The sequence below is a fragment of the Pelophylax lessonae genome, assembly GCF_965119305.1.
Source record: "Pelophylax lessonae genome assembly, chromosome: 4".
NCBI lineage: Eukaryota > Metazoa > Chordata > Amphibia > Anura > Ranidae > Pelophylax > Pelophylax lessonae.
Window position 1 is genome coordinate 183,960,470 of NC_138771.1, and position 11,968 is coordinate 183,972,437.

The following is an 11,968-nucleotide window of genomic DNA, read 5'->3' on the forward strand; positions in this document are numbered from 1 at the left end:
GTAGTGGTTAGCACTTTCACCTAGCAGCAGGAGGATCGCTGGTTCAAATCCCAACCATGACACTACCTGCCTGGAGTTTGTATGTTCTCCCTGTGCCTGCGTGGGTTTCCTCTGGGTACTCTGATTTCCTCCCACACTCCAAAGACATGCTGGTAGGTTAATTGGATCCTGTATAAAAAAAATGGCCCTACTATGTATGTATGAATGTGACCTTAGATTAGAAACATAGAATGTGTCGGCAGATAAGAACCATTTGGCCCATCTAGTCTGCCCAATATATCCGAATCCTATGAATAGTCCCTGGCCCTATCTTATATGAAGGATAGCCTTATGCCTATCCCATGCATGCTTAAACTCCTTCACTGTATTTGCAGCTACCACTTCTGCAGGAAGGTTATTCCATGCATCCACTACTCTCTCAGTCAGTAAAGTAATACTTCCTCATATTACTTTTAAACCTTTGCCCCTCTAATTTAAAACTGTGTCCTCTTGTGGTAGTTTTTCTTCTTTTAAATATGCTCTCCTCCTTTACCGAGTTGATTCCCTTTATGTATTTAAAAGTTTCTATCATATCCCCTCTGTCTCTTCTTTCTTCCAAGCTATACATGTTAAGGTCCTTTAACCTTTCCTGGTGAGTTTTTTCCTGCAATCCATGTACTAGTTTAGTAGCTCTTCTCTGAACTCTCTCTAGAGTATCTATATCCTTCTGGAGATATGGCCTCCAGTACTGCACACAATACTCCAAGTGAGGTCTCACCAGTGTTCTGTACAGCGGCATAAGCACTTCTCTCTTTCTACTGCTTATACCTCTCCCTATACATCCAAGCATTCTGCTGGCATTTCGTGCTGCTCTATTACATTGTCTTACCACCTTTAAGTCTTCTGAAATAATTACTCCTAAGTCCCTTTCCTCAGATACTGAGGTCAGGACTGTGTCAAATATTCTATATTCTGCCCTTGGGTTTTTACGCCCCAGGTGCATTATCTTGCACTTATCCACATTAAATTTCAGTTGCCAGAGTTGCCAGAGATTGTAAGCTCCTTGAGGGCAGGGACTGATGTGAATGTGCAATGTATATGTAAAGCACTGCGTAAATTGACAGCGCTATATAAGAACCTGAAATAAAAAAAGAAATACTATTATAAAGAACCTCAGATGCAGCATGTTTCTAAGGTGCAGTGCTCCACTTTTTCCTGGGTCAAGCAATGTTTGCCTTCAATTTCCCTCCCCACAGCTATACTCTAGTGGGCAGGCACAACTACAAGCTCCAATGACACTGCATCTAAGATCTGACTTCAAGTACTGTATACTAGCTAAGAGAAAATAAAAACTGGACATATTTGCACGAGGGGGGTGTAGGTAGGTGTTTTTGTTCTTTTCAATCTAATACTACAAAATTGATAAGCATAAAAACTGTACATTTTCCTTTTACAGTTTCAATATTATGGAGAAGGTTTAGAACCTTCTCTGTTCCCTTTAGAGAGATTTGCTGTCTCTCATGGTTTGACAGTTGTTGCAACAACAGGAAGTGATAGGGAAACAGCAATAAAAGCATTTTTAAGAAGAATGGGAATGGTTAAAACATCACATAGATTTGAATTTCTCCTCAACCATGTTGCCATTTAGCCCATATAACTCCCTTTTAGAAGCCTCAGACATATCATATTTCTTGGTCAAAACGTTGTACATATGCTAGGTGTAGTGCTTTTATAGAGGGAATTAATGCTAGGCTCTGTGTATTATACGCCATTGTGTCTTCTCTTAACCATGCCCTGGAAAACATTTTTCATTTCCATAAAGTCCTAATTAGGTCCTAGGTAGAAATCCTTATCCCCACTCTGTTCGTCATGCTCTTTTTGTACATTTTTCTGCAAAAGGGAGGCAGTTTTGACCATTAGAATGTACCTAATAAAATTACATTACTTTTTTGACTCCTAAAAGTTCCTAGGCATGTGCTTTACCAACAGTAGGAATAAATATTCAAATAGAGTAACAAATCTGCGGTAACGCCCCCACAAACCCCTTTTATTAAACAGTGACTGCACTGGTAAAATTTCTCTGCAGTAGTTGGTATCTAAATAAACATAAACAGATGAGAGGGGTGTGTCCGACTGGCTCTGGAGATGACAAGCTGCTTCCTAGAGCTCCTTTGCTCCACGTTACATTCGCGGCCACAGACTGACAACAGTGGTGACACCCGGTCCCACTAACCTGGCACAAACTCTGCTACACATGAGAACCATGACCTGCCGCCACAAAGCACCCGGGCAGGCATGGAAACTGACCGACAACTACTTGGCCTGCAGATCATCAGGCAGCTAACATGGCACCCGCGAAGCTTGCGATGGCCCTTCAGGTCATGACGGCGATTACAACATATCTACCCAGATCGCAGACTGACCGTTTTGCTGTATGACGGTGACCCTGGTGAGTCCTCTCCTCCTCTGTCCCCATCATCCTGCAGCCCTGTAAAATCCAGGCCCAGAATGGAGGAGCCATCTTGCAACATATTAGAACCTGCCTCTCTGTCTCCCCCTATGCAGCATTGCAGCTGCAATCTGCCATAGAAGCTTTCCCTGCCTCTAATTAACCAGTGTCTGAACTAACTAGGAAAAATATGCTTCTATCTTTAAAACAGACCCTGCACAATGATGTGACAGCAGTGATAGCCCCAATTTCTAACACTGTACAAGAACATGAGCAACACCTGCATCATGCTGAAACCAAACTGAGTGTGTACAGCTCATAATGAATTGGTGGACATGCATACTGATCATGATACAGAACTGCAGCAATTAAAACTGAACCTAGAAGGCTCAAGATGGAATATTATTACATTTCGTGGCATTTCAGAATCCGTCACTCTTGATGCCCTAGATCCACACCTTCAAGTGCTAATGAAATTTTTCCTTCCTTCGCTCCCTGAGCTAGAAATTTTTAATTGACACAGGATCCCTAAACCTGACTTCTTGCCCGCATCTGTCCCTCAAGAGACCCAATATTCCTTACCTCTGGAGATTGAATTCTACCCTCCTGGCAGACCCTAATCACAGTAGAACTAAGAAGCCCACGCCTTCTTTGAAACTAATACTACCCCGGACATTCCTGTACTGATATTATGGGCCATGTATAACGCTTTTATAAGAGGCATTTCAGAAGGTTGCAATCTTCTGTTAACAGCCAGAGGATGCGTCCAATTGAAGAGGTCTTAGCCTCAATCAAATGTAAGGAAGAGCAAAATAAAAAGTCTCCCTCCCCTGACCTTTCTTCATCTCTGCTTGCCGATAGAAATACACTTTGTTTCCTCTTACTTCATAGACACAATCTTAATCTGAAAAGATCCAAGGCGACTTATTACTCCCTGGGGAACAAAATGAGTTCTCTGTTATCAAGATCTGTTCGGCAACAATGTCCTAAATCCAAGATTGCCTTAGATCACCATCCCTTTTCCAACTCCCCAATGGTCAATCCTTTAGATATAGCAAATGCATTCAGCAACTCTGACCAGTGATATGGTCACTTCTCAACCAACCTCTACCTCAATACAATCCTTTTTTCACTCAACCAATCTACCTACTTTGTCTTCATCCCAGATTAAATCTATATCTGAACCCTTCTCTCCAGGAGAAATCGAATCGGCCATCAAAACTCTTCCCTCTAATAAATCCCTTAGTGGGGATGGCTATACTAATGAGTATTACAAACCACTCTCATTCCACACCTGACTGACCTCTTCAATCAAGCTGCATCCTCTGGCTTGCTACCTAAAGAAATGCTACAGTCTATAATAGCAATGATACCTAAGCCAGGCAAGGATCTCAGACTGGTGCAAAATTATAATTTATCTCTCTATAAACACAGATGTGAAATGATATGCCAAAGTCATATCTTACAGACTGCTTCCACTTCTACCTTCCCTGATTCACTCCTACCAGGTGGGTTTTATTCATGGTCAACAAGTACCAGATGCCAAAAGAAGGTTACTCTAACTAATTCATAGCCTTGAAACTCAGAAAATGCCTTCCCTGCTCCGATCCTTGGATGCAGAGAAGGCATTTGACCGCTTCCATTGTGGATTATTGCAGGCAGTACTACAGAAATATGGTATTACAGGTTGGCTACAATCAGCCATACTATCCCTTTATTCAACCCTGTCTGCCACAGAGTGCTTAGCGATGGTATACTATCTAAGCCATTTGATATCACAAATGGCACCAGGCAGGGATGCCCCCTGTTTCCCATCCGATTCGCACTCCTCATTGAACCCCTAGCTTCAAAAATTAGTGAAGAACCCTTAATTTCTTCTGGTATCCCATGTTCCAGGACAGCACGTAAAATCAGTCTGTTCACAAACATATCATATAAATAGTTACCAACCCCTTCAAATCTCTCCATACAATACGTACTATACACAACCAATATGCAGAAGTCTCCTATTATAAACTAAACTAATTAAAATCTCTCATTTTAAACTTGCACACACCTCCTAAAATCCAAAAATCTCTCGCCAAACATTTTCCATTTGTATGGTCCACACACTCGATCCAATACTTGGGATACATTTGACCACCTCAATTACTCAGCTTTATGACTTCAACCATGGCCCTTTCATAAATCACTACCAAAAGAACTTTGAACTGTTGAGGTTAGGTCGAATTGCAGCTTTAAAAATGTTTATACTATGAAAATTGCTGTATCTTTTTAGGACCCTTCCTATAATACTACCCACTAAATTATTCCATAATATACAAAAACAACTAGTCCGATATGTTTGGGACTCAAAATGACCTAGATGTGCCACTCACTTACTATTACGCCTATCCAATAAAGGTGGAGCAGGCCTCTCTCGTGTATACTCTTATTATCAAGCATTACTCCTAGACCAATTATATTACTAGTGGCACCCCACAAGGGAAAAAACATGGTCTATGATGGAACTTTTATTGTGTAGCCCACTTTTTCACCACAGACTCCCCTCCTCCTAAGCTCCTTAGATTAGAAACACCCTAAATTAAACCACCCATGCAGTAAAGCTTCCTTAGAAGTCTGGTCCTCAATGCTGTCTTATAAGCCCCCTGAGTCACGATCAATACCACTTCTCATTGACACTCTTTACTGTATGATGCCTTATCTACTGTAAACCTAACTTCATGGAAAGCTCATGAAATACAAATACTAGAGCTCCAAGAGGATAATAAACTTGCTTCCTTTCCATACCTAAAAGACAAATTCTCCTTACTCCCCTGAGACCTCTTTACTTGCTTGAGGATTACTCACTGTATAACCTCCAATAAGATTCCCACTAATCAATCTCCCTTCACCCATTTTCCAATTTCTTAATAACCCAAAATACCAAAGGGATCTCCTGCTTTTACTCATATCTTATTAATTCAAAATTCACTCACAAAACACCTACCCTGTGCAAAGGGGAAGTGATTATAAATCAAACCACTTCTGATTAAACCTGGCAAAAGGCCTTCTTGTATACCACAAAAGCCTCCCACTGTGCAAATCATTGGGAGTCATATCTGAAACTCCTCCACTAATGGGAACAAATGCCTGTAAAACTCTTAAAAATATACCCTTCACACTCATCACTGTGTTGATGCCACTGTAGTGAACTTAGCTCTTTATTACACATTATGTGGTCTTGTAAATCAGATCTTTCTGGAATAAAATATTTACTTTGATCTCTGAGATAATTAGCAGACCAGCTAGCCCCAAACCCAAAATAGCATTACTTCATATTGGTCTAGAACATTTCCCTCCTTACTCTAGAAGTATTGTAGTCCATCCAAGATTGTCAGTGATCTCAACTTCAATATGGAAAAGAGGTTTGCTCTTAGGAACCTCGCGTATGCTAAATGTAATTGGTCACTTTGGTTTCGTAATCCTAAATGTATGGTTTCATTCTGATTGTTCACATAATAAATGGAGTATGTAACATTATTTGAACTGAAATCCTTACACTTCTAGCTTACTATTTTGCACCCCTACCCTTACCTCCCTTCCCACCCCCCTTTCCTTCCTTTTCTTCCCCTTACCCAGCACTCCCCTCTCTCATTCCCTATCCTCCCCACGAGTTCACGTTTTTGGCATGGTTTATCACAACCTGCGAGTACCCATCTGCATCTATTAATAGACCAGAACGTTACACTGTTGTATTGTCACGTTACTTGTATCTCACTGTATAACTGTGAACTTGATGATTCTTCCTCAGTTATTGGATCTGCTTACCGTATATACTCGAGTATAAGCCGAGTTTTTCAGCACATTTTTTTGTGCTGAAAACGTCCCCCTCGGCTTATACTCGAGTCAAGAAAAAAAAAAAAGTTCCCGGCCGCTCCGACGTGCTTGAGTTTTAAAAATGGCGCCGCCCGGCGCATACATGTCATTGCGCACGCGCTGCCGCCGCTCGTGTAATTTCGGCTATTCCCGGCGCCGCTCGGGAGAGGCCGGGAATAGCCAAAAGTATACGAGCGGCGGCGCGTGCGCAATGACATGTCGGGGCCGGGCGGCGCCATTTTTAAAATGAAGGCGTCTCTGGAACAGGTAAGGGAAACTGCTGCACTACCTGCCATTCTGCAGGGCTGCGGGTATACTACAAGGGATGCAGTGCTGCGGGCATGGTCCACCTGTACCATGCCCACAGCACTGCATCTCCTGTAGTATGCCCACAACCCCGGATCCTCTTGTACCATGCCAGTCACCCTGCATTATCCTGCACCATGCCAGTCACCCTGCATTCTCCTGCACCATGCCAGTACCCTGCATTCTACTGTACCATGCCAGTACCCTGCATTCTACTGTACCATGCTAGTACCCTGCATTCTCCTGTACCATGCCAGTACCCTGCATTCTCCTGCACCATGCCAGTACCCTGCATTCTCCTGCACCATGCCAGTACCCTGCATTCTCCTGCACCATGCCAGTACCCTGCATTCTCCTGCACCATGCCAGTACCCTGCATTCTCCTGTACCCTGCCAGCCACCCTGCATTCACCTGCACCATGCCAGCCACCCTGCATTCTCCTGCACCATGCCAGTCACCCTGCATTCTCCTGTACCATGCCAGTCACCCTGCATTCTCCTGTACCATGCCAGTCACCCTGCATTCTCCTGTACCATGCCAGTCACCCTGCATTCTCTTGTACCATGCCAGTCACCCTGCATTCTCCTGTACCATGCCAGTACCCTGCATTCTCCTGTACCATGCCCGCCACCCTGCATTCTCCTGCACCATGCCAGCCACCCTGCATTCTCCTGCACCATGCCAGCCACCCTGCATTCTCCTGCACCATGCCAGCCACCCTGCATTCTCCTGCACCATGCCAGTCACCCTGCATTCTCTTGTACCATGCCATTCACCCTGCATTCTCCTGTACCATGCCAGTACCCTGCATTCTCCTGTACCATGCCCGCCGCCCTGCATTCTCCTGCACCATGCCCGCCGCCCTGCATTCTCACCCTAGGCTTATACTCGAGTCAATAATTTTTCCCATCTTTTTGTGGTAAAAGTAGGGGCCTCGGCTTATACTCGGGTCGGCTTATACTCGAGTATATACGGTAAATCTAATAAAAACTACTTAAAGATAAATACACATAAACAGGAAAAGTGCAGCACTATTCACTTAATAAAAACTGTGGATTCCCAATGAAAATATAATATGAAATAAAAATGATTGTGATCTCTAATAGAATAAATATACTGTGATCAAAAATATACGGTGCTTCACTTTATCCAGTACAATTTAATACAACATGCATAAAAAAGAACTTTTACATAAACACAACGAATCACATAACATTGAAGAAGTGCACTAGTGCAGTCGAACAGTACAAACTGTGCCAATACAGGTTTGTGACACTCTTCACACATATACAAGCTGTACACTAACTACTTTATATTGTAGCAAAGTGTCATTTCTTCAGTGTTGTCACATAAAAAGATATAATAAAATATTTACAAAAATGTGAGGGGTGTGAGATATTGTAAATATAGGTATATATATATATATATATATGGCCTAAGAATTTGAAGTGGTTAATATATTTTGTTAAATATACATATATACAATTGCCTTCTACACTGCATGTATATTTATTAAGTATAATTTTTTAATGTGTTACATACATGTACTTTTCAAAAATTTCCAATCATTTTATTCTTAATTTTATTTTCCATAGATTTTGCTTGCTTCGAATGGAGGGAAGTTTATGAAGAAAACTCTTATTGGTGAAGCTTACATTTGGCTGGACAAAGTGGACCTTCGAAAAAGAATAGTAAATTGGCACAAACTTTTAGCAAGCTCTGCTCAAACACACTGAACAACAATCTTTGCTAGGAGCAAAACGTCAGGAACAATTTCAGTTTCAATGGAATAAAGACTGCCTAGAAAACAAAGTTTGCACATGTTTCAAGCCGTGCTTTGGAATCTTTGTTGACATGTTTTGCAGTCGATGAGAAATAAGATGCGTTTGCTAATAATAAATGACAACTTGTAGGGGATGATGATAAATAAATCTGGTGTGTAGAAGACTGGTTAGAGTATACAAGTGCTTTACTAGTTCTATTATGTTTCATTCAACAGAGCAGCTTAGAAGCACTTGAAAATAAGGCAATATAAAATAAGGGTTATAAAAATTAAAAGAAAAAAGTAACACTCGATATATGTTCCAACTAATTTGCACCTTAGATGTTTTCCATTGATAGATAATATAAAATGCTGTTTATGGTGTTTCTTGGAGTTGGTATTGGTACAGGAATAAACAGTATAGTTCCTTCCTCTAAGTTCCAGGTAATGTTCTCTCTCTATGCCAGGTGTACAGTTACCGTACAGTTAACGTGCAGTGCCTATCTTTTATTTTGTGATTGGAATTCCAAACACGGTGAAACACATGAGCTCAGTACTTCTTGCGGGCTTATATTAGCATATGAGAGACACTGCAATTTCTGATTCATTGGTTTAAATTGCAAAAAAAAAAAAAAATATAAAGTAGCTGTCAAAACTTAAAGTAATGCTGTGGCACAAAACAGAAGGTGGATTTCAGTAACATAAATAAGGAAGAGGAGCCTATGTGTGTTGTTCTACATGCCACCTTTTAGTTAAGAGAAGGATATAAAAAGCAATTATGTTCTGAATTTTCTCTTTGTAACTCAGGTGAATGATTGATGGGTGTGATGAAAATGTACTGTTAATTGCTACAGTCACTAATGTACATACATACTGCCTATCACGCAGTGTGTTCATAAGTGGTTTCTGTCAAAATAAAGGTAACTTAATGTCAGATAAAATCATCGTAAATGGAATATATGTTTGTTTTTCCTTTCCAGCCCTGTTTCTATTATGAAGAACCTCTTTCTGATTTTCCATTCAATAGCCTAAAGCGCTACAATAGTGCATTTTTAAACTGCAATTCTTTTATGCTGAGCGTTCCTGTAAAAGACTGCAAAGCATGCGAATGGTTGCTACGGAGACAAAATTTCAGTATGATAGCACAAATACAGATTCTTGCAAGGAAACCTGTAATCAACACTAAATTAGCAGAGCTACCATTGCCTCTGCCTTTCATTCACTACATTCCAATGACATAATGGTATTTGTTCTCTGGAGCAACATAACATTTCATATATTTTGTTTCCATCTTGCCAGGCCATGTTTAGTGTAGAGAAACTGCAAGTAGACTCAGCATTTCCTTAGCTTGGACATACCCTAGAAGTAGGACCTCTTAAACACATGAAATTCTACAGATGCATCGGTCATCTGTCAAACAGAGTGAGTGACAATGTTTTGGTGCATCAATGACTAATATAAGCAGTGTATAATATGCTTCCGAAGTGTGCCAACAAAGTGTTAAACCAAATTCTTGAGTTATTATGGAAGTATTCTATGCAACATTGATGTATCAATGCTTTTTCTGTAAGTGAAAATGACAAAAAAAATGTGTAAAACTAAAAAAAAAAAAAAAAAATACAAAAAAAACTTCTTTTGTGTAAGAAACAACTATCAGTATTTTCGTTTTTGCACATATATTTGAACACATTAATAGTGTTTATTGCTTTTGCTTCTCCTAGAAGTGATTACATAGATCCAGATGTTTGTTGACAACTAGTCCTCTCTTGATATTAATTTTATAAATAGAGCCAAGATAAAAAAAAAAATATTTAAATATATGTTTATTTATATGCAAAGCAAGGCAAATTTTAGAGTTCAGATTGATCCGCAGAAATAGAAATGTTTAAGCAAAAAGCACAGCGTGTGTGATTATAAGTGAGTGAGATTTCTATAGTTCTTTACATTACTTTTATTCATTGGCCTTGTTTGGAAATGAAGAGTTTTGGATGTTAAGCATGAGTCAAATCCAGTTCCATGGCTGCAGATTAAAGAGATGATATCTCCCTCTTTTTAATTGTTTGCAGTACTTGAAACATAACCTTATTTAAGCACACGTAATGAATACAAGTAAATGAATGAAAACTTAGTGGCGGGCAAGAAAATACCAGTTTAAATATAAATTGCATGTTATTTTTCCCTGCACACCGACACACCTACAATCATAATAAAAGGGACATTAATAGTGCCTGATGTTTTCTTAACATCTCAGATATGCTTAAGTTGCATTGTTTCAGGTATTTTTTGAATACTATTGTCTTTTTCAGTGAAAACAAATCCAAATAAGTTTTATTTTACTCTTAACACAAAGAATATCCTGTTATTCTGAACAAAATTACGTAAAAAGGGCCAGGCAAAATGAATACCCTCTCTCTACGACTTTATTACAATCACTAGTCTGTGCTTTACTGTTCTAACAAATTCTAACTAAAGAAATGTTAGGAGCAAGTACTTTTTTGTTATTGTGTAAATAAGTCTACATTTTTGTAGAAAGATGAAAAGGACTGAGGGATTCTAATTCCATTTGGCATTCAGCATGTGAATGTGAGCATTCTGTTCAATTGTACATGTAAAATTGATATGTGATGTGCTCAGATGATGAACCAGCAATGGTTGAACAGCGTGTTTGTTGTCATTCATTGAGAATCTGTACAGAGAGCCTGAAAAATAAGAGATATATATGAAGAAAATGTAAAAAAAATATATTTAAATTACGTAAATTCTGTAGTGTCCTGAAATAAATGTTTTCACATGAATGTTGCATGCGTTGATGGAAGTCTGCCCATATTTGTGTATTTTTATTATTGTCATCCTAGATTTTTTTTCCCCCTTCTAATTCCTTGAAGATCATTTGTTTAAAACAGTTGTACAAATGAGTTAAACATTGATGAACTGTATAGAAATCTGCCTGTAAATCTGTTAATGTTTCTTCAATTAATGTAAAAATCCATGTCATAGTTTTTGTGGTTGTACACAAGATGTAACTTGAGAATTTATGCAAATGTGATGTACAAAAGGTTGTAATCCAGTCAAGCTAATAAATATTTATAACATCCTTCTCTTTGTAAACTTATTGGGTATAATTTCAAAATGTATAAACTAGGGATCGACCGATTATCGGCAAAGCCAATATATCGAGGGCCGATATGGACTTTCCCCGATATATCGGAATCAGCTTTTCATTTACCAACATTGCCGATATTTCAGGAAAGTGCATGTACCGGGGTGATGCCTGCAGCTAGAGGCATCACCCTGGTACCGGTGTGACAACAGCTGAGAAGCCGCTTGGCTGTCATTCCAAGGAGCGGGAGGGGATGCCCCCCTCCTGCCAACTTCCGCGGCTCGCCCGGGTCTCCCGTCCCACCCGGAGACCAGGGCATCCTACCTTCGCCGCCTCCATCTGGCGGGTCTCTATCTGCACCGCTGCCATCTGACCGAGTCTCCATTTCTTTGAATTTGGCGCCGCCGAGTACCCAGAAGTGATGTCATGTCATGACATCACTTCCAGGTACTGGCGGCGCCAAATTCAAAATCTTACAGCATTCAAAACATCCAAACTTGGCGTTTTGAATGC

The 11,968-nt window shown here is 40.1% G+C and overlaps 1 protein-coding gene across 1 annotated transcript in view; it reads left to right on the top strand.

The window, feature by feature from the left end:
• PCLO (piccolo presynaptic cytomatrix protein) overlaps window positions 1–11,450 on the top strand; it is a 307,080-nt gene extending 295,630 nt beyond the window's left edge. Inside the window, exon 23 of the mRNA XM_082257080.1 lies at window positions 8,189–11,450. Within this exon, the coding sequence (XP_082113206.1) occupies window positions 8,189–8,329 (141 nt within the window). The 3' untranslated portion in view covers window positions 8,330–11,450. The remainder of the gene's footprint in view (window positions 1–8,188) is intronic.
• Window positions 11,451–11,968: the final 518 nt, after the last annotated feature.